Genomic DNA, 27,422 nt, shown 5'->3' on the forward strand with positions numbered 1-27,422 from the left:
TCCACATCCGTTGCTGATGATTTACTGACACCAGGGTGTATTTGCTCCATTAGTATTTATGGTGGTACTTCCAATCCTTATGCAAAACATATAGGGGCTAGCCTAACATTTATTTTGCAATTAAATTGAAATGATTCTTTGGCTGCTCACTCCAGATCGAGGCACTCAGCACCACCTGTGATGAGGATACTACAGGCAAACCCCAAGGGAGCAACACAGGGAAACCCTATGTGCTCCAAGTGCCTATAAATATAGATTATTACTAAGAAAGGCTTTTTCTACCTTTATTGGGGAATCATTTCTCAGGCTGAGCTGTAGGAGAAGGATGATGTGGTGCTGCTGGTGGAGCACTGGTGCCCCAGGTCTGTCCATCCCTGCCCATGAGAAATCCATCCAGACTATCCCAGATACCTCTGGTCTAAGGTGCCAGAGGCAGAAATGTACCTTCCCAGGAATTTGGCAACCTCTTCCATTAACCTCAAATATTTTGAAGACAAAATCCTTGCCACTTTGTAAGGGCAAGCATCAGATCTCCAAGGTGTGTCTGGGCTGAGCATCATCCCCTCTGACATTCTGGGAGTTGGGAAGGTTGGAGTTAAGCCATGACAGGCAGGCTGGCCTCGCTCCCTGCTTTATGGAATTGAACTCTATTAATATCTCCCTGCCTAAAACAGGTGAAAAACTTATTACAGAAGACAGCTCTTGAACTGGCTTTGTACAGGCAGGTTCATGCCTGCTGCTGTGGGCATTGTGCCTGCACTGTGGGGTTTTGGGACCAGCCAGGAGTTTGAGTTCATCACTGGGGTGCCTGGAGAGCTGTGAGCAATAACACAGCCTAGTAATAAAATCCTTCATTTGCAATAAACTGATTCTTTGCCTTTTCCTTTAAGAGTGACATATAAGCCCATGACAGTTTAAGGTGAATTTCCCCCTCTTCTTCCCCTCAACGCCCAGAAAACCCATCTCAGATTGATGGGTTTTGTGCTGTCTTCACCAGGCACTGTGATTTCCCTGATTAATCACTTAGCTAATAAATTGCACCAAGTATGCCTATTGAACAGCTCATTTTTCTTCAGCAGCTTGGACACGTGGTCAATTTTACAGAAGAAAAATGTGCCAGGAAATGCCAAGAAGGCAGAAAAAAAGAACCATTCTTTGATGACTCCAGTATTTGCTGAAACAGGGCTGCACCCTTGCCTGTGGCCTCCAAGCCAGCCAAGTATTCACAGGAAGATGTGGATCCCATTCAAGTTTTTAAAGCTCTGTGATGAGCCCTGTGCTCCCACCACGCTCCACAGGTGGAGGGTCGGGCCCAGCAACCACAGCCCACACCAGCAGACCCACAGAATGGTTTGGGTTGGAAGGGACCCCAGAAAGATTTATTTCCAATCCCCTTCCATGGGCAGGGATGCCACCCACTAGATCAGGTTGCTGGTTGGTATCATCAGGAGAACGAGGAGTGTCTGACAAACAGCAACACATTGCTGGAGTAATTTGGATTTCACAGCTTGCCTTTGCTCCCACGAATAGCAAATCTAGCAGCGTTTTTCCCTGCCTGCTACACCAGCTCCTGGTGCAAGAAGCTGTTCCTCTGAGCATCCCAGCTCACAGCAGAGCTTCCCCTGCGGGTTTTGCTCCAAATCTGCAAAACAAGACTTAAATCTCCAGGAGAAAGGTGGTTACCTCAAATTATAAAACTTTTGGGCATGGGGGACTCTGTGAACATCCTCTTGCTTGAGCTTGCCCTTCCAGCTGTGACAAATGTCTCCAGCTGCATTTTCCAAGGGCTGGCTGAGGTCTGGCGATGGAAATGTAAATGGAAATGCAACAGAAGTTCAGGAATTTGCTATTCTCAGGCAGAGTGGCTGCACCAGGCAGGGCTGACCCAGCCCTGCATCCCCACAGAGCTGCATCCCTGGGATGCTCCATGGGCTCTCCTGTCCCTGGGTGAGTTTGCTCTGTGTGACTGCTCACTCCAACAACACGAGGTACACAGAAAACACTGCTTTATTGACTGCATTTGCCAACACATTGAGGAATGCAAAGGGGTTTTTCATAAGCAATGGGCCATGGTCCCAATGTGTATTAAAGCATACACTGTATCTAAACAGGATGAAAATAATGGCAGACAGAGCTATTCCAAGGCAACACAAATAGCATGCATAATACAGTCTCACACAGAACGAGTTTGATAACATTATATTGCTTTAAGGATTAACTAACATGGAAAATGTACAAAAAGGAGAAATAGGTTTTTGCATTAATGAAAAATACATTTTTTCTCTACAAAGGAATTTCTAATACAAGAAAATAAATATTGCAACATAAGCCAAAAATAATTTAAAATTGCTCTTTTCAATATATTTTCAATATTTCTCTTTTGTATTAACAAATGGCACATCACGTTCTTTGAAACAAAGAAAACAGAAGGGTTTCTCCTCCTGCGACATTCATATCGTTTCCTGTAACTGATGTGAAGTGGGTTGTTTTGGATGTGGAATGGTGCAAACTGGGGGGGATTTCTTTAAAGAACAACCAAGCCTCACGTCCTGCCCTGCAGCAGCATCCTCCTCCTGCATCCTGCATCCCTCCCAGCTCTGTTCTGCATCCCCCCTCGGGGCGGGCTCCGTGGGACAGCAGGCATCCTAACCCCATCAAAGAGGTGCAAGCAAAAAAAAAAAACAGGAAAGAAAAATAACTGAAAGATGGGTGTGGGGAAAATGGGAGCGTGGAATGGGAGCTGCCCTTGGGAAACTTCCACAGCCATCGGGGCTGGGGCTGGTGTGGGGACTGTGCTCCATCAGGGCATGATGCCTTGTGCATCCTCACCTCAACAGCTGCTGCTTCTCCAAGGAAACAGGTGCTCTTACAGTGCAAATGTCAATTCCTGCAGTTTATACATCTTAAAAGACAACATTTCTCTACTAAAATAAACCTTTTTTTTTTTCTTCTTCTTTCTATTCATTTCAAAATACATTTACATTAACATCAAAAATATTTTCCTTGTGCATTTTCTCTCCAGAACACCAGACTCCCCCGCTCCGAGGACGCACCAGGCAGGGGATGCTCTGGGGTGGCCGCAGCCTTCCCGCCACGGTCCAGCCCTCACTCAGCCCCATGGCTCACCAGAACCCCTTCCCTCCTCTCCAGTCCCACCATCCCATTCTTCTCCCTGTGCCCCACCAGCCCCCTCAGCTTTCCCCACCTAAATGCCATCTTCTTATGGCAAAACACGATGCCTGATATTTTGGGAGTCTCTCAAACTGGTTTATTGCCCGGTGCTGGTGGTGCAGGGTTGGTTGTTCTTTAAAGTGTCCCCCTTTTTGCTTTCCTGTACTGAGAAGACAAGTAGTGCAGAAGCTGATGAATGGAGCTGTGTACAGCGAAATTTGTGGATTGCTTTTTTTTTAACCATAATTGAGTGAAGCACACGGAAGCAAGATTCATTAAAAGGCAGCATATTGATTATTGTTATGACTCTTATACTAGGATACTGGAGCTAAAGCTAGCAAGCCTGATAAGATAAACTAAGTCCTATTTACTGTATTTAACATTATCTGAACATACTGAGCCTTAATTAATGAGCAGATTTTCATTTCCAACCTCAGTGGATTATGCTAATTTATAACAAAGGTGGTTCCCGTTTTGTTGTTTTTTTGATGTGGTTTTTTTTGTTTTCCTTCCCCCCCCACCCCCCCACTAATAACCTGTGTCACATTTTTCCCATCTGAGGAAGATTCCTCCCCAGGCACGGTCAGTCTCAGCCGGGTGAGTGTTGGGCTCAGGCAGGGCTGGGCATCCCACCCGGAGCCGCCGCTGCCGCTCGCCGTGCCCGGGATCAGCTGGGCTGTCAGCGCTGATCTGTGCTGCAAATTTTACCAATAATAAGGACTTTTGGAAGGCTGATAAAGATGATCTACTCTAAAACATCAATCGAAAAGAGTCTCAGAGTTTCAAAAAGAAAGCTCACAGTGAAATGAGCAAAAAGCATCGGAAACCAAAACGGCAGGATGCAGTCTCGGAGCAGCAGCATCCCTCGGAGCAAGCTTGGAACCTAACGCCGCAGCAGTGTGGTATGAGTGTGTCTTTAGTCCTTGGTTGCTAAATAACTTCCAATTTTTTTTTTTTTTCATAGTGACAAGTTTCCGGTTTCTGGCTGTGCTGCTTGACTGTCAAAATATTTCTTTGGCATCCACAAAATTCTTTGACTGATTGGTTTGACAATTGCAAGGTTTTTTCTGTTTAGTGATGGGTTTAACCGGTTGCAGAAGTGTCCCAGGTTTGGGTTGGTTTTATTTGTGATTTTTTTTTTTATTATTTTTTAACATTTTTTTATTTTTAAAAAACAACAACAACAAAAGTTTCAGTGAATTCCTTTTTTTTTTTTTTTGTTCCCTGAGCTCACACTGGGGTCACTCCAATAAAACACGTAGCATGACTTAACTGTGACCTTTGAAGCCAAAACCGAAGTAATGGTGCAATTAAGTGCAAACATGGAAATTCGCCTGACTTATAGGTAACATGGGCTTTTAAACAACATTTAAGGCTTATTGGGGACATTTTATGCATTAAATTATTGTAATATTTATAATGTCAGCTTCTGTGAATCACCCCTCCACAACAAGTCAACAGCTTGTAACCAGGATTTAAGGAATAAAAAAAAAAAACAAACCCCAAAGGATGGAGAGGAATAAATTCACCATTTCCACTGTAGCGTTTTGTAGGAAAACACAATGGTGATGCCAAGGGTTGCCATTTCCCCTCGGTGATGGCACGTTTGGCCTCGGGGCCATTGTTTTGGTGTGCAAAGGGGATTTCAAACGTGCCAGCCCGGCATGGTGGGACCACGGCAGCATCACAGAGAAGCACGGGCAGAAAAAATCGCTCAACTTCCCAGGTTACACCAACCCTGACTCCCCACGGTGGTTTTAAAGGATGCTTTTCTCCTCCACCCTGCCCCACGTTTCCATTTTCCAGCTTGCTGCCAGCTGATCCATTCATCTGAGTAAATCCCTTCAGTTTTCCTGACCTCAATGGGGGCAGGGATGGGGGGAAATTTTGCATCCTGGCCCCTGGACGGATCCTGACCAGATGGAAAGGTGAGGGGAAAAACAATGACCGAGGGGTTTTTTTTCCTAAAAATAGAAATGTAACATTGCTCTCTTCCACCCCAAGCGTTTTCCTCCAACAAGCTTTTTGTGCTTTAGTCATTAATTATTTTAGTATCGCTTATTTTGCTTCCTCGTCTCCGCACACACGGGCGGGAATTTCCCCTCCCACAGCTGGTCACTGCCGGACCCTCTGCTCGCTCCCTGCTCTGAGGGCAACCGTCCCGGGCAGGAACCTGCCCCTCATTAAATAATGCCCGTTAATTGAACTGTCATCCCTGCAGAAAGCACGGGTACCGGCACCCTCCACCCTCCGGGCACCCTCGGCATCGGTCCTGCCGGGCGCCGGCTCGCGTTCCTGGGGAGTGGGGTCTGGCAGGGAGCCGGGGAGGGACCGCTGCTGTCACAGTCATCGATGTCGGTGAAGCTGAAGCTGTATCTCAGGCGTATCGAGAAGAGAAAGACAACAGTGCCGAACTTCCAACTATATACACATATTAAAAACCCCCCTCGCCGTGATACCAGGCAGAAATCGGACATGGCAGTTGGAACTGGGTTGAGGCCTCGTGGAGCCGGCGTGGCGGGAGGAGTTAGGACGCCAGGATGCTCATCCTGACGATGTCCTCTCCGGCCGCGTCCAGCTGGCCCCGCTGTGCCCGGCCGCCGCGGGACTCCCCGTCCGAGTCGCTCATCTCGGCGTCGGAGAAGTATCCGTCCGTGTCGGCGTCGAAGCGACGCAGGGGAGCTCCGCCGGCGCCCTCGGGCTTGGGGGGCTGCGAGCGCCGCGCCCCCCGGCTCTCCTTTGGTAATTTGAACCGCACGATGGTTTTGGGGCTACCTACGGAGTCAGGCACTTTGGCCGCGGGGCTGGGCTCGGGCTGAGCGCAGCGCGGCGTCTCCTCCTCCTCCTCCTCCTCCTCCTTGCTGACACAGCCCCGTGTCCCGGCAGGGGCGTGAGGCTCGCTGGCTTTCTGGAGAGAGCCCTTCTTGGCCGCCCTTTTGGCCTCGCCCGTCCCTTTGCGGTCGGTGGGAAGCTTCGCCGCCCCTTTCTCCGACTTGCTCGGCCTGGAATCCAGAGCGAAGGGTTTGGTGGGATCATCCAACAAGTTGCTGGCGTTGGTAGTCCAGGGCTCCGAGCCCTCCGGGTGGCCCCCGCCCACAGCGGGGGGGCTGCTCCGCGGCAGCTTTTTCTTAGTGTTCGTTCTCGTTCTGCTTTTCACTTTCTTTGTGGCCTCGCTCTGCCTGAATGGGGACCTGAGGGAATGGTCCATCATGAAGCTCAGCAAGGTCTCCTCGTCCTGGAGGAGCTCCTCGGAGAGGCCGGGGGTGCTGTCCTCGTGGTGGGCGTTGTTGAGGGACCACTCGCTCATGGCCATGTTCTCCGCCGTGATCTGCACCGACTGCGCCAACCAGCTGTTGAAGAAGGTCCCGTCGATGGGGAAGGAGGTTGACAAGCCTGGAAAAAACAAGAATGGAAGATTTGCCTCAGAAGCCAGGAACACACACATTGTCCTCCACCACCGCCGACGACTTCACCGAAACTCCCTGGCATCGGAGAAACACTCAAAAGGTCAACTCTAACACAGCACACCAGGACAGAGGAGGGTTTACTCCAGCACTGATGCTGAATTTGGGGTTCACTGAGATCACAGCACAACAACCTGAGCTGTCCCTCACATGCCACACTCCATGAACCTCCCTGAATCCAAATCAAGCATCTTTCTTCAGCAAAGACGTCAAGCAATGACCCATCCCAGCATGGGGGCAAATACATTCCTGTGCAAAGGTGGCAGACAAACAATCCAAGCATACGCTGAAAAATTTGGTGACAGAGCAGGATTTGTGCCCAGGCAAGGGGTGACAGGTTCCCCAGGGAGCAGCTGCCACTAGGCCACCATGTGGGCCAGCACCAGAGCCAGACAGCCAGTGTGGTGATGGGACTGGTGCTATATCTGCATGGGAGGCAGGTCTGAGAACATCTTGAGAGGTGAGGAGGCTGAAGAAGAGGAGCAGAGATTAAGACTGGAATGGAAAAAGCTGAAAAACTTCCTAATAATGATCTCTGAGAGCAAGAGTGAGCGTTGTGGGCTGGGCTGGGTCTAATTAGCAAAGGCACACACCTGCACAGGCACAAGCATTGTAATCCCAGAAACAGAAACCCACGGATTCAACATCAGAGCTGGTTTTATGGATGCAGGAAAAATGAGGTTTGATTTTGGATTTCCTTTGAAGCAGTCACTCTGGCAACAGAGAGGGAAAGAGCAGTGGCACGGGCAGGGTGAGTCACGTCCACAATGTCTGCTGCTTGTGGTGACAGCTTTGCATCACCCTCACCTGTGAGCAACAATGGGATGTGACCCTGCACCTCCTGCGATGGGATGTGACCCTGCACCTCCTGCATCTTACCGTGGTCCTTCTGGAGGAGACAACACCCCACCCTCTGGCACCTGACCAGGGGCAGTACATGCCATGAGAACTCCCAGCCCACGTGCTGTGCTCACCATCGCTGCACAGCACAGAGGACACAGGGGAACAGCCCTACCATGGGCTGGGTAAGTCTGATTTTATCCCCCGAAAGCGAAATCACACTCCAGCAGCACATCACAGGTTTTGTAACACGTTCTCCCAATCCTGAGGCTACGGGGGTGGATTTTACACCCCCTGCCCCACCAGGGACTGTATTTCGGTCCCAGTCTCTCTCACAGGACCTGGATAATTCAGGTTGAGTTCTACAAAGGAGAGATGGAAGGTGTAACTCCACCATGTACGTGCAGGAGGGATCAGGGGCTGGGACTCTTAAACCCTGCTCCCCAAAACAGGGAGTCTCCAGTGGCACGAGTCAGCTCCACACTCATAAAATCAGACTTACCCAGTTGTCCCAATACAGTTTCGTTGACTGATTTCCTTTTCTCTGTCTTCTCGGGACTATTTTTTCTACCATCTCTTCCTTTCCTTCTTGGGTCACTTTTCTTACCCTTTGTCCTCTTCCCAGTTTGTTCTGGCATTTTTTAGGAAAAAAAGGAAAACGCCGTGTGAGACGAGGCACCAGGGATGCTGCAGTGAACAAGTTCCCCTGGGGACACCCCACAGTGGAGACCTGGAGCAGACCTGCAAGCAACTCCAACACAAAGGGGGAACAACAGCCACTTTTTGGAGAGCTGTTAGGCTATGGTCTCTGTATTTTAAGAAAATCTGAATCCTGTAGGTTATATAAAAAAGAGGTTTGGGCCTTGGAGAGGAGCTTGGCAAGGCCACAGGAGCAGCCCCACTGAAGGCAGGGGCCCTGCTGGAGACCCTGCAGCCACCAAGGTGCCCCCCTGGACCAGGGCTTTGGGGTGAGGACTCACAAAGGAGTAACCCCAAATCCTGCTTGGACACCTGCCAGGAGGCTGATCTTGATTCGATTTGACCTTTCAGCAACAGCAGCTGCTCACACTCAAACTGTGCAGGGGTGATAAAAACCCCAAAATTACATAAGTACATGGAGCAGGAAAGATGACCAGGATTGCCCATGGAAAGGCAGGGAGCAAACTCTTAGCTACGCAGACATTCACCTAAAAATTAGCATTTCCTAAATGGCTTTGAAGCCCTACTGGATTTATTCCTCCTGGGTAAACAGGACAAATGCCCTATAAAATTACAACCTGCATTGCCAAGTAAAATACTTACAACAGTTTTTACTTACTCCGTTAGGCCAATGTCCCTCAGAAGTCCATGCTAAAATTTCTATTAATTTTCAGAGGGGGAAGGATATTGCCCTTAAACCAAAATGTGGGTGGCTGATGGAAGTGGACGTGAGACAGGCAGTTTTTCAGAGGCTGGCCCATAGGCTGAGCAATGATTTTAAGGAAGAAATCGGTTTATTGTGTCAGCCAGCAGCAAATCCTCAACAGACCTGGCAGAGAGGCCAAGGAGTGGATGGGTCAGAGGGAGTAACCCCAGCTCTCCCCTTGCTGTGGCAGTGGAAATGTACTGGGTGAGCTGGGGAGGGAATTTGCATTGCACCTGCCTGAGTCTGGATTAACAGAGGATTTACAGTCCTGGGGTTGCCAAGCCAGGAACCCCTCCTGACCCAAGGACTCGCAGGAAGAAAGAAAAGCAAAGGCAAAACTGGTATTTGCCGCGTTCCTGCCAAGTAACGGGAGGAAGGCAGACACATTTTTCAGTTCCCTTACAAAATCAAAATCTTAACTTTGTTTAGACAGCACAACGGGGCTGAAGAGAAACCCGAGCAGCACTTTCTGAAGAGGAACCTGTCAAAATAGTAGCCGTGTTTCAAAGCCAGACAGTGTTTACTTTTCACTCCGTGCAAGAAAAATACAGGGAGGAGAGGAGGGTTCATTTTACACGGGCAGTTCTCACTGATTTTATTAAGAATCTCCTGCTTAAATGATCATTTGACAGCGGGAAAAATAAACCCCTCCTGTTCTGAGTTTTATGTGGGAGCCAGTCCAAAAAAACCTTTGTGCCAAAACCATCTTTGGAACAACCCCAACAGATCTCGGTCGATGGCTACTGTAACAGCAGTTAAAAACTGGCCTCATCCGGCTGGAATAACTGAGACTTCTTCCTTTCTCCAAGGAACCCCAGGTATGGAGAGCAGCCCTGTCAGGAGCTGTGGGGGGGGATGGAACCATCCCCTGCTTCCACACCAGTAAGTGCTTTGTAATGCTGGAAAATTCAGCAGTGAGTTATCCAAAGCTTTGGTCCCACTGGGTGCTGAGTATCTGCAGCTCTAGGTACCATCACCTGGCAAGGGAACTCCTCACAAGCTCAGGAGACTGATGACAAAAGGCATTCATGTCCCTAATGTCCCCCTGACACAGGAAGGACCCAGATGCCCAAACCACCTGGAGATTCCAGGACCAAAGGAGGCAGCTGGGCCCCTTCTCTGGCAGCAGTGACTCCTGGGACCTGGGTGCCAGAGGGAGCAGTCAGTCCCTGCTCAGGCTCAACCAAAAAGTCCATCCCAGGAGAGACAAGCAGCTCATCCCAGTCAGTTCAGAGTGGAAAACGAATGGGCAAACACTGGCCAGGTAGGGCAGGAGAGAAGAGCATCTGCATTCCAGAGTCTGAAGTGATCCCTGAACACCAATTCCCAGCTGGGCCACCCTCTCAACTGGGGGTTTGTCTCTGATCACTCACCTTTGGGTGTTGGTGTTCACCAAGAACAAACATCATGGGAACAGCAGCTGTGCTTTTCCTCAAGTACACATAACATTTTGGGGAAAGGTAATTGCACAGCACTGGCACTGGGCAATGCAGACAATCTCGAAACACCATCAGAAGAGCCCCAACACAGCTCCCCATCATTGGTTGGCATCTACACCCCACTGGCAAGGCCCTGGCTCAGCTCTCCCTGGGAGGATTTGCCAGCTCCTACCCCATCACTGCATCAGAGACAGGGTCAGGCATGCACTGGTGGTCAGACTGCCCAAGGCATTTTGGGCAACACAGGTCCCCAGGGGCATTTCCAGCTATCTAACACCTTGTTTGCAAGGGAGGTGAGCTCAAAAACCTGGCACACTACCCTGCACCTGTCTCCTTCTGAGAGCTGCAAATGATGAACTGGGTTCACCCAGCTGAACTGAAAAGCACCCCGAGGTCCCCTGAGATCCCCCTGAAGGCCAGAGAACCCAGGAGCACAGTGCATGGCACCTGCCTTCAGGATCCTCTTGTCTTCTATCTGTATTCCTGAGCTGGATCTCCCACCTCACCACCCCAGCCAGCACATCACTGCTGGGAGCACCACCCAGCACAAACATCCCGGGTGACAGGGAATGGATGTGCAATGCAGGGTCTCCAGTTGGTGGGAACAGCTGGGAACACCACTTTGTGTGTGTTCAGGTTGGCTCAGTGAGGACGTAGAGCAACACACAGTGTCACAGGGACCAGAATTTACAGGTCCCACAGCTCCCTGGAGAAACCCTGGGGTCCAGCCACCCCTGTCCCCATCGCTGCCTGGCTTTGGCCATCCAGAGGAATTCACACGGGCCTGAGTCACAGGCACCTCAATATACACATCCCTCAGCCTCCAAAACTTCAGTGAAAGGAGACTTTTGTCAAGGAAAGCTCGGCCCAGACGGTTCCTGAAGCAACCCCAACCATGTGATGGTTTCAAACACAACTCCAAAGCCACAAACACAACAACCGTCGGAAGCGGCTGCCAAAGCGCCAGATGCTGCTGCTGGAAAAACTGTTCTGCAGCCATGGGGTCTGCTCTGCCCTGCCACCGAAGGGAAAGGAGGAGAAGGAGGAGGGAGCAGGAGCCGTGGGCTCCGGCACTGCTTGTGCAAAAGGAAAAAGAAGTAGGACAAAAGGAAATCAACTTTATTTCAGTTGCTCAATAAAAGTTGCCAGAGGCTTTGCATGCAGCAGCATGATCTCCACTAATGGGTACGTGGAGCAGAGAGCTGCAGCCCTCCAGAGCTGAAGGAGCTGGTCTCCTGGAGCAACAGACCCCCCACCAGCAGCTTAACCCTTGATTCCTGACAGAGCCAAAGGAAAATGAGAAGAGCCCGAAGCGGGGCTGCCACCGGGCCAGGGAACCAGCTGCCAGGGATCAGCCCAGGATTTACCATCTCCTCCCAGACAGCTCCAGCTCCACGAAAGGCACCAAGCACTGCCTCAGCATCCCCATCCAAGCAAATGCTTGGTCCTTCTGACTGATTCCTGGGGAGAGGAGGATCAAGAGGGGTCTGTGAAAACAGGAGCTCCAGCTCACTGGTCATCCAGGGTCTGGCCTTATTTTGTGTTTCAGAGTCAACACAGGAACCATGTGTTCCAAAATAACACATCAGGGGAGGGGGCAGCTCTGGCTTCCTTGGGGTGGGGGGCTTGGGCACCCAACTTTGGCTTCAGAGGATGGCAGGGACAGTGGCTGCAGGACCAAGCCCTGGGAAGCAGTACTGACCTGGGTAAAGATCCTTCTCAATAAGCTTCATCTGGAGATGGAAGATCTGCTCTTGCAGTTTACAAATGGTGTGTTTCATTTTCTCCCGTCTTGTCACCATGTAACAGAGATTTCTTACCTACAGAAACACAAGAAACAGTGTCTGGTTTAGGCAGGGTCAAAACAGTTCCCCTCAAGTGGCCTTGCTGCTTCTGCTGCCCAGGGAAATCCCCACTCCCTGGGATTGGGTCCTCTTCACCTCACCATCATCTGTGTTCCACCAGAACTCCTACCAGGACCCTTTGGGTGAGCCAGGACTAGCAGTGAGGGCTCCTGATCCAAACTGTGGAATACATATGGGAAAAAGCATGTGGTGAATGATTCCCAGCCTAAACCTCTCTGTTCTGGCTCCAACAAACAAGACCTCAATGGGGGCAAGGAAGGCTGGCTGGCTTCTCCAGCACAGGCACTGGGAAGTCTCAGAAGGAAGATGCTGTAGAAGGACCATTATAACAGAGTTCTGGAGCACTGAGCACTGTGCTGAGCCCACCCAGCAGCTGCATCATGCACATCCCTGTCACAGAGACCTGCACCAAAAAATGCCAAATGCTCAGAAGTACCTTGGTACCCTGAGTCAATACACCAGTTCTCACCCACAAATTGATCCTTCTGCAGGGAGGGAGAGACCCTCTTCCCACAGCCAGTGCAGGGAAGGGGCAGAGCTGGGATGGAGGTGTCCATATCAGGCTAAGAACACTGAAAGCCTCACAGAACTGTCTGATGCCCTAAAGCAGGTACCAGGGCAAAGCATAGAAAACACAGCAAAATACCCCAGTGATGCTGGCCCAGGTCAGCAGCCAGTGCAGCTCCCGACCTCAAATCTGGCCCCTCTATTTGGTTACTCACCCTTGCTCCACATCCACCTGCAAATCCCTGCTGCATTTTGTCCGAGCCCAAGGAATTTCATTAACCACGGTGCTGGGGTTGGAACCAGCTGATCTTTAAGGTCCCTTCCAACCCAAACCAACCCGTTCTACGATTACCTGAAGCTCTAAACACAAACAGCAAAGCACAAGATGCAACTGCTCACACGCAGCAGTGGCTAAACCTTGCTTATCACATGGGGCTGCTGATAAAAACACCCCAGCAGCATAAGATGACAGAGCTGCTGCTGATACCTGCTGGCACCTGCCTGCTGACGAGTCTCAGTGCCACGCTTTTGCCAGCCCTGAGTATGGGTGGCTGCAGAGCCAGGCTCTGGCACCACGGCTGCGGCGGGCACTGAGGCTCCGGGAGGAAGTGGAGGCGTTTGGCTGCGGGACAGAAATGCTAATGGCAGCTAACAGGATTTGACAGCATTTACTCAGCTTTCTGATGCTCTGAGAGAGCAAAGCTGCCTGTAATAAGGTAAGGAGGAGGTGGCCTGAATGGGGGCGTGGGATTCACGGGCAGGAACGTGTGTGGACACGTCCACACCCATGTGTGATGCTGATGTCTTCGATTCCTCCCCCCTCTAGTCTCCAAATCCCTCTCTGCAGAGTATTGTCAGGCTTGGGGGACTGTCCCTACGTGGTCAGGAGGCTTTGTGCCTCTCACAGTGACACTGTCCATGCCTACCTGGTATCTGCCACCAAAGGCTGTGAGGGCAAAAGGACGACTGCAGCTGTCCTTTAATGACACTGGTCTTACCTAAGGACAATTTGGGAATGCTTAGGGATATGGGAGAAAAAGCTGTTCTTTTTTTGTTGTTGCTGTTGAATCCCCTAGCTGTAAATACAAGGCAGTGAGCTTTGTAGTGTATTTTACTATGTTATATCTTTTTTTCATTCTGGATTGGAGAAAACATCAAACTAAAATTTCTTTATGAAGAAAACAACTGCCTCTGGCAACCTGAACCTCCAAGTGTTTGGCGGTATCTCTTCTCTATGATTTGATATTCCTGGAAGAAAACATTACTTTAGCTTTGCTTAGAGACTGCTGGTATTTACCCACACTTACACAGCTCACCACCACCCAGTGCTGCTTCCCCAAGCCAAGCTTAGATGCTGGTGTGAAAGCCTGGAAACTACAGCTTTTTGTTAAAGTTAATTTAAACACTCAGCCCTTGGGAAAAAGCTTTAAAAAAAGGCAAAGAGTGTTAAAAAAAGGCCAAAAAAGAAAACAAGGGGAATGTATTAGGATTCCCAGGCAATAGGTTAAATTTGCTGACACTGTGAAGTGCAGAAACGACAGGGGTTAAAAAATGGCACAGGGAAACACCATCACCCTGCATATCCCCATGTCATCTGCTCTGCTGCTTCTGCCTCCTCAACAACTCTCCTGGATCCAGAGACCACTATTAGTCCTGAAATTACACCCAATTCCAGATTAATTGCTGAAAACATTAAAATCCAACTTGATGCCCCACGGACACCCTCTGAAAGTCCTCCCTCCATGCTGCTTGTCTCCAATCCCAATCTGATGTGAAGCAGGGTGGCTGTGACTGGCACTGCCAGGCAGGATCAGACACCTGGGATGCACTGGAAACAATTGGATTTAAACCTGTATCACCCATATGAGCACTGGACTTTGATCCAGCTGGTGTTTACTGTTCCACTCTTGGAAGTAGAACAAACAAACAGCTCTTCCACGGCCAGGCAGTGAAACCTGGCAGGGAGTTGCTAAGCAGAGGCTGAACGCCGATGGGCACACCCCACAAAGCCTGGAGGCAACTCTGGAAAACGGGAAATCTGGTAAAACACCGAGTTTTGACACAAAGAAATCAAAGAGAAGCCGCTGTGAGCAAAGCGTGGTACCCAGGGGTGCACAGTGGTTCACTGCAGCTGGGAAAGCCAAGCTGGGAACAAGGGGAAGCAGTGGGAGGCAGAGCAGCCTGGTTTAGATTTACAATATGGAGCAGATGAAGGGGGAAAAGTGAGTGGAACTTGTCACCCTTGGATGGGCAGCTGCAGCCTGTTGCCATAGCTTGGTGATGGAGACCCACTAATGGTGGCAGCCCCACACAGAGAGGGGAATGTGAGGGGTAAAGGCAGGAACAAAGGAGGGGCAGATTGGCAGAGCGATGGCAATAATGACCACAGGGATGAAGGCAGACAGGACCACAGAAAAGAAATTAATAGCTTCAAATCCAATTGCTTTTACACAGAAGAAGGCTCTCGGGCTCCAGGATGCACCTGGGAGGTGGGTGCAGGAAGGAACCAGGGCAGGCTGGTCCAGAGCTGAAACCCCACCTGGACATGAATGCAGTGCCCACCCACACCACCTTCCCACCCATAGGTTAAACTCTGCCACAGACCCTCAGCAGCTTGGAGAGAGGGTTCAGGGACATGCAGGGGCAGCATCCCCACCACCTTCACCTCCCAGGGAGCTGCAGCACCCCCAGCCCCCTGCTCAGGGAACCAGAGCACCACACCCACTGAGCCAAAGCAATGCTGTTTTCCTGCTTTCCTCCTTCCTTGCTCCCAGAGACCCCCTGAGCCCTTCCATGGCTTTTACACCCTGAGTGGGCAGTCAGGCAGGGACCTGAGCAAGGGCCATGGATTCACCCCTCTGGCAGAAGGAGGAGAGGGGAGACCAGGCAGGGCTTGGGTCTTAAGCAGAGGAGGAGAGGGAGTTTGGGCTCTGCATGCCAGGCTGAGCACCCCTGCCCTGCCTGTCCCTGTCCCACTGCTCCCCTGTGCTACGTCCATGTGCTCCCCAGCAGCACCACTACTGTACCTGTCCCCTCTCCAGGTTCTGTGTGTGCTTCTTCCCCTGTGCTTCCCTGTGCTTCTTCCCCTCGCTGCCTCTCACCTTTGCTGCCACTCCTCATCTCCAGCCTGCCTCTGCCCCATCCCTGCCTCTGCCCTCCACACAAGCAGCCTGGAGGGGTGTCCCCAGGGCATCACATCATTTTTAGTGTCTTCAGCAATTAATCTGGTGGAAGTGGTTGTGATTTTGGGGCTGACAGTGGTGCAGCCACGACAGCCAAATGCACAGAGAGCAGCACAGTGCAGCACCAAGCCCAGCCCGGGGAGCTCCAGCACCATTTGAGCCCTGCTGCTCCACCAGTGCCCTCACCCAAAAACCTGCTCCCTTCCCCTGTGGATGGGAGGATTCAAGGATGCCCTGCACCACGGGGACCTGCAGGTGCCTGCATGCTCTGTCTGCATCCTCTGGCATGGCTCTGCCTCTGCCAGCAGCTCCCGGAGGAGCCGACCCACTTTCAGCTGCAGCAGGGCAGGAATGCCCGGTCCCACTGGCCCTGCCCTCACTCCTGCCTTTCACACGTCTTGGATGTTTAATGGAAGTAAATAATGACGTGTTCCTGTGCCTTGCTGCTGGAAAGCATCTGAGAGGCAACACAGGGTAATTTTTAGCTTTCAGACTATTCAGACACAGTGGACATAAACTGCAGCATCATCTGCCTCCCACCCACCCAGCCCAGCTGAGGCACTCTCCCTGCACACATTTGTTCTTTTGAACCCCCAGCGGAGACCAACACTAACTTACTCCATCAGTGTCAGTGTTTTGGCAGGGGTGATGTACACACACTGAGCACTGTTATGTTTCTGAATGAAGATGGAAGGACACAACTTTTAAGGGGGTCAGACTGAGCTGGGGGGAACAGGGCTTGTGCTGTCTACAGTCCCCATCACACACTACAGCAGCCCTGGTGGAGCATGTGGGGTACACGACTGAAGGAAAGGCTGTACTCACCCTCTCCAGGTCTTGCCTGAGGTGCATGAAGAGCTTTAAGCGTCGGTAGAGAACATCCTGCTCTTGCTGAGCCAAGTTGTCCACTTCATCCGTTTTTGGTGTCAGCAGCGGTTTGTTGGAATTTGCTTTCCTCTTTAGCTTCCAGTACTGGTAGACAAAATCCACCAACGATTCGCTCAAGTCGAGGTTCTCCGCCACCTCCGAAGGCTTCACGAGTTCATAGAAGTCCTCCTCCAGCTGCTGGAGCTTCTGCTTCCGCAGCGTCACCTTCTCCAAGTCCAGCTGGGCTTGGTCGGGCTCTGTCCGCGCCTCCTCGGGCAGTTTGGTGGCACCGGTGCTGTGCTCGAGGCAGAAGGACTTGAACTTCACCTCGTCGTTGTCTGCCAGGATCGTCCGCATGTCCAGGTTGTGGTCGAAGGCGCAGGTGACGTGGAACGCGGTGACGCAGGCGGGCATGGAGCACTGCGGGACAGGGACAGGGCTCAGGGCCAGGCAAGGCACCAGGGCACGGGGACACTGACCAACACAGTGAGCAGCAAGCGCTTCCCAGGAACCCAGGAGAGCCACCTGAGTGACACCTGTCCCAGGGACGGGTGCTCCACGACACACACTCCCATGGAGAACACCGGTACTGCCCCAGCCAGGGACACCCGAGAGCCCAACACCAGAAACTCAAGCAGAACCCCAGGGTTCAAAAGGTACCACTGGGCACCTTCCCACCTTACCTTCTTTTTAATCCTCTGTGACAGGCCCTGCTCATCTCCCACCCACCACAACCACGAGATTCCGATGCTTCATCCAACAAGACATGTCAAAAGCCAAAGAACAGCCCTGGCCTACAGGATGCCCCAGGAATGTCAATTTGTTTCTCCTGATGGAGAAATGCTCATCTTTATTTCACCATTAAGCTACTCCCCTCTCTTACCACATCTAAAGCCAATATGCCATTTTTATTGGAAGCACAGAGAACATGGCAAAGTTTATTTGTGAACATGGGATCTAAGCAGCAGCCAGTGCTCCCAAATGCCTTCCTCCTCTGGAAATTATACACTCCAACTAGCTCCATTTAAAAAAGAAAGGAAAAAAAAAAAAGGCAACCAGAGCAAAACATGTGGCTAGAATGTCATCAAACTTGTATCAGATTAATTTTTTAACCATTTCCCTAACTTACCTCAGGCTTAAAACACTTTGGATCCCACAGGCAACAAATCTCAGCCTGGTGTCCTACAGAGGAACCCCCACCAGTCAGAGCCCGTGTCCACCTCAGCACCTTCTCCCCCTCTACTCATTAACTGTTTTTTAATGGCTCAGAGTGTCAGGTAATTATTTCAACCATAACCCATAAGAAATCAGGCTATTCCAGCTGCTAATGACCAGTTAAACTACAATAATGAGACATTTTAAGTGGGCTATTAACCGTAGGCACCATTTTGGAGTTAACAGAAGAACTGTTCTTGTGGAGGATGAAGATGCACTTGTGGCCTGAAGGACTAGGTGGAGGCAGGTGAAATTTCCTGGATGTCGATGACAAACCACTCAGTTTTACTGCACCTTAATTCTCAAAAAGAAAACTAAATACATTCTGGCAGTAATTGAGGAGCAGAAGTTTTACAGCTTTTAATCTCCACCCCATCCATCAGCCCTGAATCCTGCTCAGGCATCCAGGTGTGAACTTTTGACATTGCTGCTTTTAGATATTTTCCTTTGGCTTTTTTTAATCAATCTGCTGGTGTTCATGCAGCTGCCAGGGCCAAGAAAAGCAAGACAAGCATTGTCCAAGTCCTCCACTTCCAGGGCTCTCCAGGCCCTGTTCCAAAGCCTCCAAGACCAGTGGGAAGAGCTGGATGCAGCTCTGGCTGTACCAGCATGGCTCCAGGTAGTGATGCTGAGCACTAACTCCTGCAGGCACCACACACAACTGGATTATGAACTCTCACACCCTGTTAAATATGGCCATTTGGTTTTAACTTCAGTTTGAAACTGTTCACAAAAATAGCTGGTAACTTGCAAAGCTCAGCTCCCTCTGCTATGCTGCTGGTGCCTGGCATTGTGAAGGACCCACTGGTGCACCCACCACCTGGGGCACCCACCAACACAGCAGGCAGCAGGGACCTGCCCTGCCACCCTGCCCATCCCATGGGACAAGCCCTGTCACAGCCTCCCACATGGCTGAAGCACTGGCTCCACTCTCCAGTATTTATTTTTGGCATCGAGGGAGGGACAGAGGGAGCCCAGCCTGACTTGCAGCTTCCAGATTTACTCAGGGCAGTCAGTGTATCACCTACTGGCTTTTAAAGCACACAGAGTGATGTCCCTTCCCTCCTGTTTCTGCCACCAGTGCTAAAAACAGCATTAACAACACGGCCGTGTCTTCTGCCAGGACAATGTCCTGCTAACAGGAATGGCCATCACTCCACCTTAGGAATAAAGCAAATCCATTGACATCCGTCCTGGACCTCTCCTGTGACAGATGGCAAGCAGCACTCATCAGAAACCGTGCCCAAAATGCAAACAGAAAATAATTAGGCAGCTCAGCTGACAGGGCAACAAAGAAAGGTACCCGGTCAGCCACAGTTACTGAAGGACCTTGGATAAACTAACAATAAAAACATATTGATCCATCCCAGAACGGCGCTGGAATGAAGCCACTGGTGATGGCAGGGAGGGATCTGCCACCCAGAATAAACCAGGCTCAAAAACTGGCTTCGTTATTGATCGTGCTTCGCTATCTTACAGCACCTCCCATTCAAGGATTTCAGCATATTGCTTATCCAGGCAAATCCATCCCCAAACACAGTTCCCAGAGAGAGAGAGAGAGAGAGGGTGAAAACTGCCCCAGAGATTAATGTGGGCTGTCAATTAGCCTGCAAATCACTCTTACTGGGAAGAAACAGAGGGATGATTTCAGTTGCCAAGGAAATTCAAACAGAAGTTCAGCAGCTTGCAGTGGTGCTCTGCTGCAGTTTGGGGCCGGAGGGGAAGGAAGCGGCTCCTCCAACAGACCTGCGAGGGGAGTTCGGGAAGGAAAAATTAATTACCGGTGCTGAACGGCGGCCAAGCCATCAGAGACAACACTTCTGCATCCTTACAGAACTGCCATGTGATTTTCTGTGACCACAGATGGTCTGGATGCTGGCAGAGCCTCTCAGCCGAGACGGGCACTCTCGGCCTCCCAGACACCCTCCCAGGATGTGGGGCAGGGGGTGGCAGGGGGGCACACAGGCTGCTCTTCCCCTGTGTCACCCTCACCAGAGGACAGCTTTGGGAACCACCACACCGGTTACCCCAGTGGATGGGGACCACTGGCCCAAGCAGCTCAAGGGGAGTGGGCAGCAGCGGGCAGAGGAGCAATGTCAGACAAATGAGTGGTGGAGGACATTTCCAAGGGCTTTTTCTCCAAAAAACAACAAAAGGTAAGCTGGAAGATGATGACAGCAGAAGACTGTGCCCTTTGGAGAAGCCTGCCAGCAACTAACAGAGCCCTGGTATTCCATGCTGCCTCGGTTACCACTTCCTGTCTCTCTGACAAGTGAGGAGGAGGGAGCTGGGTCCCAAAAAAGCATGGTCAGGACTCAGCTGCACCAGAGCCTGGCTCCTGGCACTCTCTTTTCCACCTCAGCAATGCAAACAAGAAAATTCCTGCTACATACCGAGCTCTCTGGCATCTCCTGATGTCTGACCACAAGAACCACCATGAAATAATGACTTCCCCTTAACAGGAGCTAGGGAAAGGGTGTCTCCAGGACTGCATCCCTGCACAGTGTCCAGGAGCTCTGGCTCAGCTACAGCCACACCGAATTACACTGGGTTCACAGCTCTGTACCAGGAAGCAAGGGATGAGCTACATGCAAGCAGCAAGGGCAAAGGCATCGAGAGCAGCCCTTCCTCAGGCTTCCCTGGGTTTGTTTCCCTTTCGATGGACAAATTTGGATGGGGAAAAACACCTCCACGCACAGAGGTGCCTGTGCAAAGATTTCTCACATTTGTCTCTGCAAATGTGGTTCAGGTGGGTGTTTTCTTAAGCTGTGGTGCTCCCTCTGAGCATCCCATGCCCTGTTGGGATGAGTCTCCCCCTCCTCCAGTCTGCCTCCCAGATTCCACCTTTGCAAAACCCAGATCCCACTGCCCACTTGGAAAACCCCCTCCTGGAAGCAATGTCCTTCCTTCCCCAGACCTGCCCACCTGCAGCACCCGATTCCTGCTCCCAAGAATAAACACCCAGTGCTTTTGCAGAAAACAACCTCCTTCTTTCGGAGTTGGGTCACAAACCCAAAATGCTGACAAAGGTAGATCACACCTGCATAAACAGGCACTAGCACAAAGTATGCTCCATAAACATAAGCTTTCAAAACAGACCTCTGTACCACTGAAGAGTACAGAGCATATTTATTTATCTATGGGTGTTCATTTACCCCATAAATCCTTAAATAAAGGCACTGCCTACTTTTTTTTTTCCTTCTCCCCCTTTTCCTTGAAGCAAAACCAGCCTGCACACGCCAGGGTGGCCTCGGCAAATGCTCCAGTGACAATTTCACGAAGACTTATAAACTGTGAACTGCTGGCACATGAGACAAGAAGGCTCCTGTTCCATCTCAGGTGACCTTTAATGCAAATCCACCCAGCCCCCGGGATCTCGTGGCTCCCGTGTCATGCTGGCGCTAAGAGGATGAAGCCTGAGAGACGCTGAATTCTTTTTGATGCTGCCAAGCCTGTTTGCCTCCTTCCCTGCCCCTCTGTTCTTTGAAAGCAGTTGCCATTCTGACACAGTATCTCCATCTGGCAGGGTGAATAAGCATCCAGAGCCATCAAAAAAGAAGTGAGTCAATGCTACAGATTTAAAGGAGTATTGTGAAATTTCGTTTCAAACTACGGGGATTGCTTTTAAATAGCTCCCTTTAAAGGATTAAACCCAAGACGATGGCATAAACACAGTGGAGCCTGCAGACCTCCTATCCCTGATGTCCTTCTGCAAACAGGCAGCTGTTCTGGTCCCCCATCATCACCACTGTGTACACCAACCTCCCTGGTGCAGCTCGTGCTGCTGTACCAGAGCTGATCCCTTGGGATTGCTACACATCCCAAACTTTCTCTCCACTTTTCAAAGCTTAAAGGCTCTTACATTTCCCCCTGAATGCCAAGGCTGCTCCAGTGCCTGCTCTGCCAATGGAAGCAACTGGCACTGTAGATGCTGATGGGCTGCAGATGCTCCAGCCCATCCCCAGGGATCACCAGGATTACACTGGCCAAGCAGGGGGAAGGAGGGGGAATCAGGGGGTTCAGCAAGGCTCCCCAGATGCTCTCACACTAAGTGTGCTGCATTTGAGATGGGAGCTTCTACTCTTTGCTCCCCAAGTAGAGGGATCACAGGGTGGGAAGCTCTGTTCCACTTTTGCAACAGGAAAGCCCAGAGCATCCTGCTTTCCATCTGAAAAGAGAATGTCTGCCCTCCTGCTGCAGGGAGGGCAGGCAATCAGATGTCTGCAGTAGTTTGGTTAGGTGTGGCAAAACAGAAAATGTGGAAATGCAGTACATGGTAAATACTTTATTTTCCAAGCCAGCAGGCTAGTGAGGACTCTCCAACCCTGGGGTTCCCTGGGATCCCCCCAACTGAAACCCCAAGTGTTTGTGAAATACTTGGGCTGTGTATCTCACGAGCATCTCACTTTCCTGGCAGCTTCACGAAGCTCTTTCTGCTGGAAATTCCTGATCCAAATCAAGGTCATTTGCAGTCCCAGTCATTAGTGTCACTACAGCAACATCACTGTGTTATGCAAAGAAAGTTAATCTACATTTCTAGCACTCAATGCATTAAGTGATTGTAAACAACATCTGATGATGCCTGACGGGTTCTTGTCGTCAGGTTTACTCAGAGCAGAAATAAGCCTTTGGCCAGACTGTGTCCTCCAGCACCTCCAGAATCTCCAGTGGCTGATACAGGCACAACCCTGGAGGTCTGAGTGTCTTCAGTGCCAAGCTACATACCTGAATACATGTCCCAGTGCACTCCTTGCAGAGGCTGCAGGACAAAGCCCATCTGCTTGCTGGGATATGTGAGATCTTCGTAATGGGTTCCATTTTTTCAGGACATCCAATGCTAACCTGGCCATGAGATAGAAGACAAGTTGTAAATACTGGCTACCATCCCACATCTCCTACAAGGGGGTGTCTGTGGCGGTCTGAATGAGGGATGGATTACATTTATTAATTTTTGGGGTCAGTTGCAATTTTGGAAAGAAAACCAAACCCAAACCCACATCTGGATGAAACAGAAGGAAAAATGTATGTTGGTGTTTCCTCTGAATTAATTCCTCCCGTGGATGTTGCTGCGTATCTCAAATGGGCACATGAAATTAGCTTTACTCCACTACACAGAGCTATGTCCCCCAGCTCTGTGCCCTTGCACCCCAGCTCTGTGCCCTCCCTCCACAGGGTGCCCCTTGGCTGCTAATTAAACACACAGTCTGATGACTGCCCCGCATCGCTCTGGCATAGCTTGACAAGCCAAACTGGGTTTGCAATTTAGACCATTAATGAATGGCCTGGGCCGAGACCTGAAACCAGGTCTGTGCCCAGCCACGTGCCACGAGGAGGCTGCAGAACATCTTACTTCAGGAATCCATAAGGCACAGCTAACGTGGACCCATTTCGTCCCGCTCCGCGTGGGCTTCAGCGCTCCCCCTCTCTTGGGGCACAGCAGACACTTGGGCTGAACTCCCAGGGCACAGGTCCGGCACAGCCAGCTCCCGATGGGGACCTTCAGGATGCCATAGCACGCCTGGGCAGACAGGAGGGAGGAGGGTTAGTCCCAGCAGCCAGGATGAGCATCCTCCCAGACCTCCTCCATCATTCCCACCTTTCTTACCGCCGCTGCCTCCCAATAAACAGCAGACAAAGCCACAGACAGTGAGGTTAAGCTCTTCCTTCCTTACTACCTTCCCTGTTTTCACATGGATACTCGTGGCAGACCAATATGTCCTGGGCTTTAATTAAAAATTCCAGGCTGGGAGTGGGCAACCAGGCTGCTCAATCAGAGCACCCACCACCGGCAGCTCTGCGGTTTGGACATCTGCCCACTCATCTCCTGCCTGTTCCTGACCCATGACAACTCAGGGAAGTAAGAAATGCTGTGCAGAGAAATCCTCTGAGGTCACTGAGGGCTGAAAAGCCACAAGCCCATGATTGAGAAAGTTGGTCACACTGGTTACAGACCCAGAGCAGCCCAAAGAGGAAGCAAAAATAACTATGGAAAGGTAAAAAGGGGAAACCAATAGTCATGAATGTAAATTAGATGAGAGGAACCAAAAAGGGTGATAAATCTTAAGGATGACACATCCAAAGGAGGCAAATCTACAAATGGACAAATCTACAGCCAAGAGAGTGAGAACTGAAGGACTTGGGTTGCCCACAGAGCTCCCTGACCTGCTGTGGTAATGCCGGAGGCAGAGAAGCCAAAGTGTTTCATAAACATTTCTCTTCTGTACTTGGGGAAGAGCCAAATGATAAGCTAAGCTGTATCACATAATGATAAACTACTTTCCACTTTGACCATAATTCATGATTATATTAAACAGCTACTACTAAAACTAGACAGTTTTTAACCAGCAGGTCCTGATAACTCGCACTTAAAGGGTTTTCAGAGGGCAACACACACTGCCTTGGGCACTAGCACAGGGCTGTGTCTCTATCTAAAGTGAGGAGACGTAATTAATTCTAGATCTGTCTGCTCTGACATCCCTGCAGAAGGCAAGCGGGCAGGGCTGACAAGGATCCCCAGCGCTGGTGGCTTCATGTTGAGCCCAGGCATTTGTCAGCTCCACTTCTACAAGTTTACCCCCAAAAAGAACAGCTTTTCATCCTGCTGCTGCAGGGCATTGTCACCGTGAGTGACAGTGCTGCAAAAGGGGATGGGGACAGAGGGGGCACACGGAGATGTGTGAGCGTGAGAAAAACACATCTTCGGTCTTTACTGGCCAAGAACAGACTTTAGAACGTGACTTTAGGTTGCCCCAAATCATAAGTTGACTCTGATATTGATTTCCAAGGGGAAAAAGCCACTTTATGAACAGATTATTGGGATAACAAGGAATTAGGGGAGGTAATATTATTGCTGTGAGTCTACACAGTTCAGAGAGACTTAACTGTGTGTTTCACAGCACCTCCAAATCTGGTAGATAAATCATCTCTGGAACAGAGTTTTATAAAGCACATGATTTAGTACCAGACAAGATTCAGCCTGATATGTACTACCAGGAGAGTAAACTGGCAGACTGATCTCAAAATCCAGGGGAAAGCAGGAATTATGATCAGGTGTCCATCTCTAGCAGATTCTTGGCTCCTGGTTATTTATTTCTAGTGGTTTTAGAGTGTCTGAAGGTGCAATTCTGCTCCTTAGGAGCAAATACTACAGGGCCTCTGTCCTGGACAAGGAGCAGCTCTAGAAATGAGGTGCATTACCAGCTAAACACACTTTCCCAAGTCCAGCACCAGGCAAAAGGTGGAACATGGAGCCAGAGGAATGCTGAACAGGAACAGAGCAGCTATTGCTATCACTGTCTGTCACGGTGCAACATCACTGAGAAGGGGGTGCCAAAAAACCAGGGAGGATGCCAAGCCACAGACAAGCTTGGTGTGGTCCACGGAACAGAGGTTGGGCTCAGCCATGTGCCCACACCAGGGAATGGGAATTCAGCCATGACAGGACCATGGCAGGGTGGCTGGAAGCTGGAGGTGGATCGTTCCCATGCTGAACAGAAGTGTGACGCTGTCACTGCGAGAGCAGTGAACTGTGATTTAGCAGCAGGGGGTACAATTCCACCTCACTGGCAATTTTAGAACGACTGCATGTGCCTCCTAAAAGCCACGCTTCATAGGAATTAATTAATAGCAAGCCTCGTGGCTTGTTATGCAGATGAGATGATTACATCGATACCTTCTGGCACTGTAACCCACCACCGTGTGGTCCTGAGCCCCTTCCCGATGGGATGCAGGATGACAAAGCCTGTGGCACCAGCACCCCTATGCCCACAGGGAAGCATGGTCCCCAGCAGGTTTGGGATGTGGGGCAGGTTAGGTAAGAACCACGATGCCATGTAACACCCTGCACTGTGGCTCTGGCTTAGTGGCTTAGGGTGTAAATTGGGGCAGAGATTAAATCAGGGGCAGCTTATGGGCTAGCACAGGGCTTAGGGCTGGACTCTGCTCCCTGAAAACAAGGGAAAATCCCTCTTTCAACAGCCTTGAAATCCACCCCACTGTGGCCCCTTCTGCAGCGCTGGGGCTGCTGCTGAGAGTGGAGCCCACAGGGTGCCACAGCTCCCCCTGAGCCCCTGCTGTGGCACATGCCAGCCCTCAGCCTGACATTGCCACTTGGGTTGGTTAGAAAAGAACCCAACACAAAAAAAGTACCCCAACCCCAACCCTGAATCATTCCGGTATTTTGTGGGATCTGATTCACTGATGGAAACCATTCAAAACACCCACCTCCCACAACTATAGATATCTCCAGTGCTCTCCCACCTCCAGGAAGAGCTGATGGAAAACCTGCCCAAAAGATGAGCAAATGGCTCTCTTTAGAACTAAAAAAAAAAACAAAACCCTTCACACAGAGGGTGAAGCCCAGGAGCTGCTGTCCCCCACCAGACGTTGCTTCCCCTCAAAGCACGACCAGTAAAACTTCCCTGGGCCCACGTGGGACCCAGAAGACCCTCACTTGGCTGCCTCCTCCTTGACAAGGTTTCCCCAAAAGCAGGAGCCCACAGGCCCCCCCAGCAAGGGCTTGAAGCATTAGCATTCAATTCTAAAAATAAAATTATTTTCCTCCAGGCAGCAAAATAAAATGAAATCCCACGCTCATGCAGCAGGGAAGCTGGGACAGAAACCCTGCAATGTGAGACAGAGCTGGTGGAGCGGGAAGGTCCTACCACCCCCCAGACAAAGTGGAGGAGGAGGAGGCTGGGGGGTCTGTGCAATCCCACCCCTCTGGTGAGTGCAGGGCTGCAGACCTACATCCCACCAAGCCACCAGCCAGTCCTGTACACGGTGCTGGGGTGCTAAACGTCCCACTGCAGCTCAAAAAATGGGATAAAGAAAGAAGAATACGCATAGTAATGGATGAGGAGACATAAAACATCACAGAGACCAGAGAATAAGGAGGAAGGAGAAATTCAGCCTCTGGTTGTGCATTTCTGTGGGCACCTACAAAAGGGTTGGGGGCAAGAAAGTAGGAAAAGCAAGTTTGCTGACTGCCAGCTATCCAAAACCCCACTGCTATGCTCGCTCCACTGCAGCCGCCTGGGAATCCAGCGGGAAAGCTTAACAGGAGTCCAGAGCAGCCCAGGGCAGGGGGACAGTGGGGGTGGGAGGAACCCAGAGGAAGGTACCAGAGCACGAGGGGCTCACCTGGTGCACGCAGACGTTGCACTTGTCACAAAACACCATCTCGTTGCCGTCCTCCCCCTCGGGCGAGCGGCACACGTCGCACACCACGTCCTCGTCGTACTCGATGCCCAAGCCCTCCTCGGTCTCGATGGCGATGTTCATGTTCTCGTAGCACATGGTCTCCAGCTCCTCCAGCACTCGCTCCAGGGTGATCTCGTCCAGCTCGGGCTTTTCTGCAAGGCAGAAGGCAGAGGATGAAGGTGAAGCCACCGATGCAGCTCCGGCGCCTTCAGGGAGCGTCTCCGATCGCGACTCCAGAGGCAAATCCACGGTGACGGGAAAAGCGA

General features: G+C 50.8%; 1 protein-coding gene across 2 annotated transcripts in view; it reads right to left on the minus strand.

The window, feature by feature from the left end:
• Window positions 1-1,989: 1,989 nt before the first annotated feature.
• JADE2 (jade family PHD finger 2) overlaps window positions 1,990-27,422 on the minus strand; it is a 72,845-nt gene continuing 47,412 nt past the window's right edge. Inside the window, exons 6-12 of one of the 2 annotated variants that reach the window (XM_064672219.1) lie at window positions 27,097-27,308; window positions 23,306-23,473; window positions 22,681-22,797; window positions 16,699-17,160; window positions 12,022-12,139; window positions 7,978-8,106; window positions 1,990-6,564 (exon numbers count right to left, since the gene is read on the minus strand). In XM_064672219.1, coding sequence (XP_064528289.1) covers window positions 5,699-6,564; window positions 7,978-8,106; window positions 12,022-12,139; window positions 16,699-17,160; window positions 22,681-22,797; window positions 23,306-23,473; window positions 27,097-27,308 — 2,072 coding nt within the window. In that variant the 3' untranslated portion in view covers window positions 1,990-5,698. The remainder of the gene's footprint in view (window positions 6,565-7,977; window positions 8,107-12,021; window positions 12,140-16,698; window positions 17,161-22,680; window positions 22,798-23,305; window positions 23,474-27,096; window positions 27,309-27,422) is intronic. The other variant, XM_064672217.1, reaches the window with a different exon arrangement.

This window comes from Pseudopipra pipra, chromosome 15 (genome assembly GCF_036250125.1).
Source record: "Pseudopipra pipra isolate bDixPip1 chromosome 15, bDixPip1.hap1, whole genome shotgun sequence".
Lineage (NCBI taxonomy): Eukaryota > Metazoa > Chordata > Aves > Passeriformes > Pipridae > Pseudopipra > Pseudopipra pipra.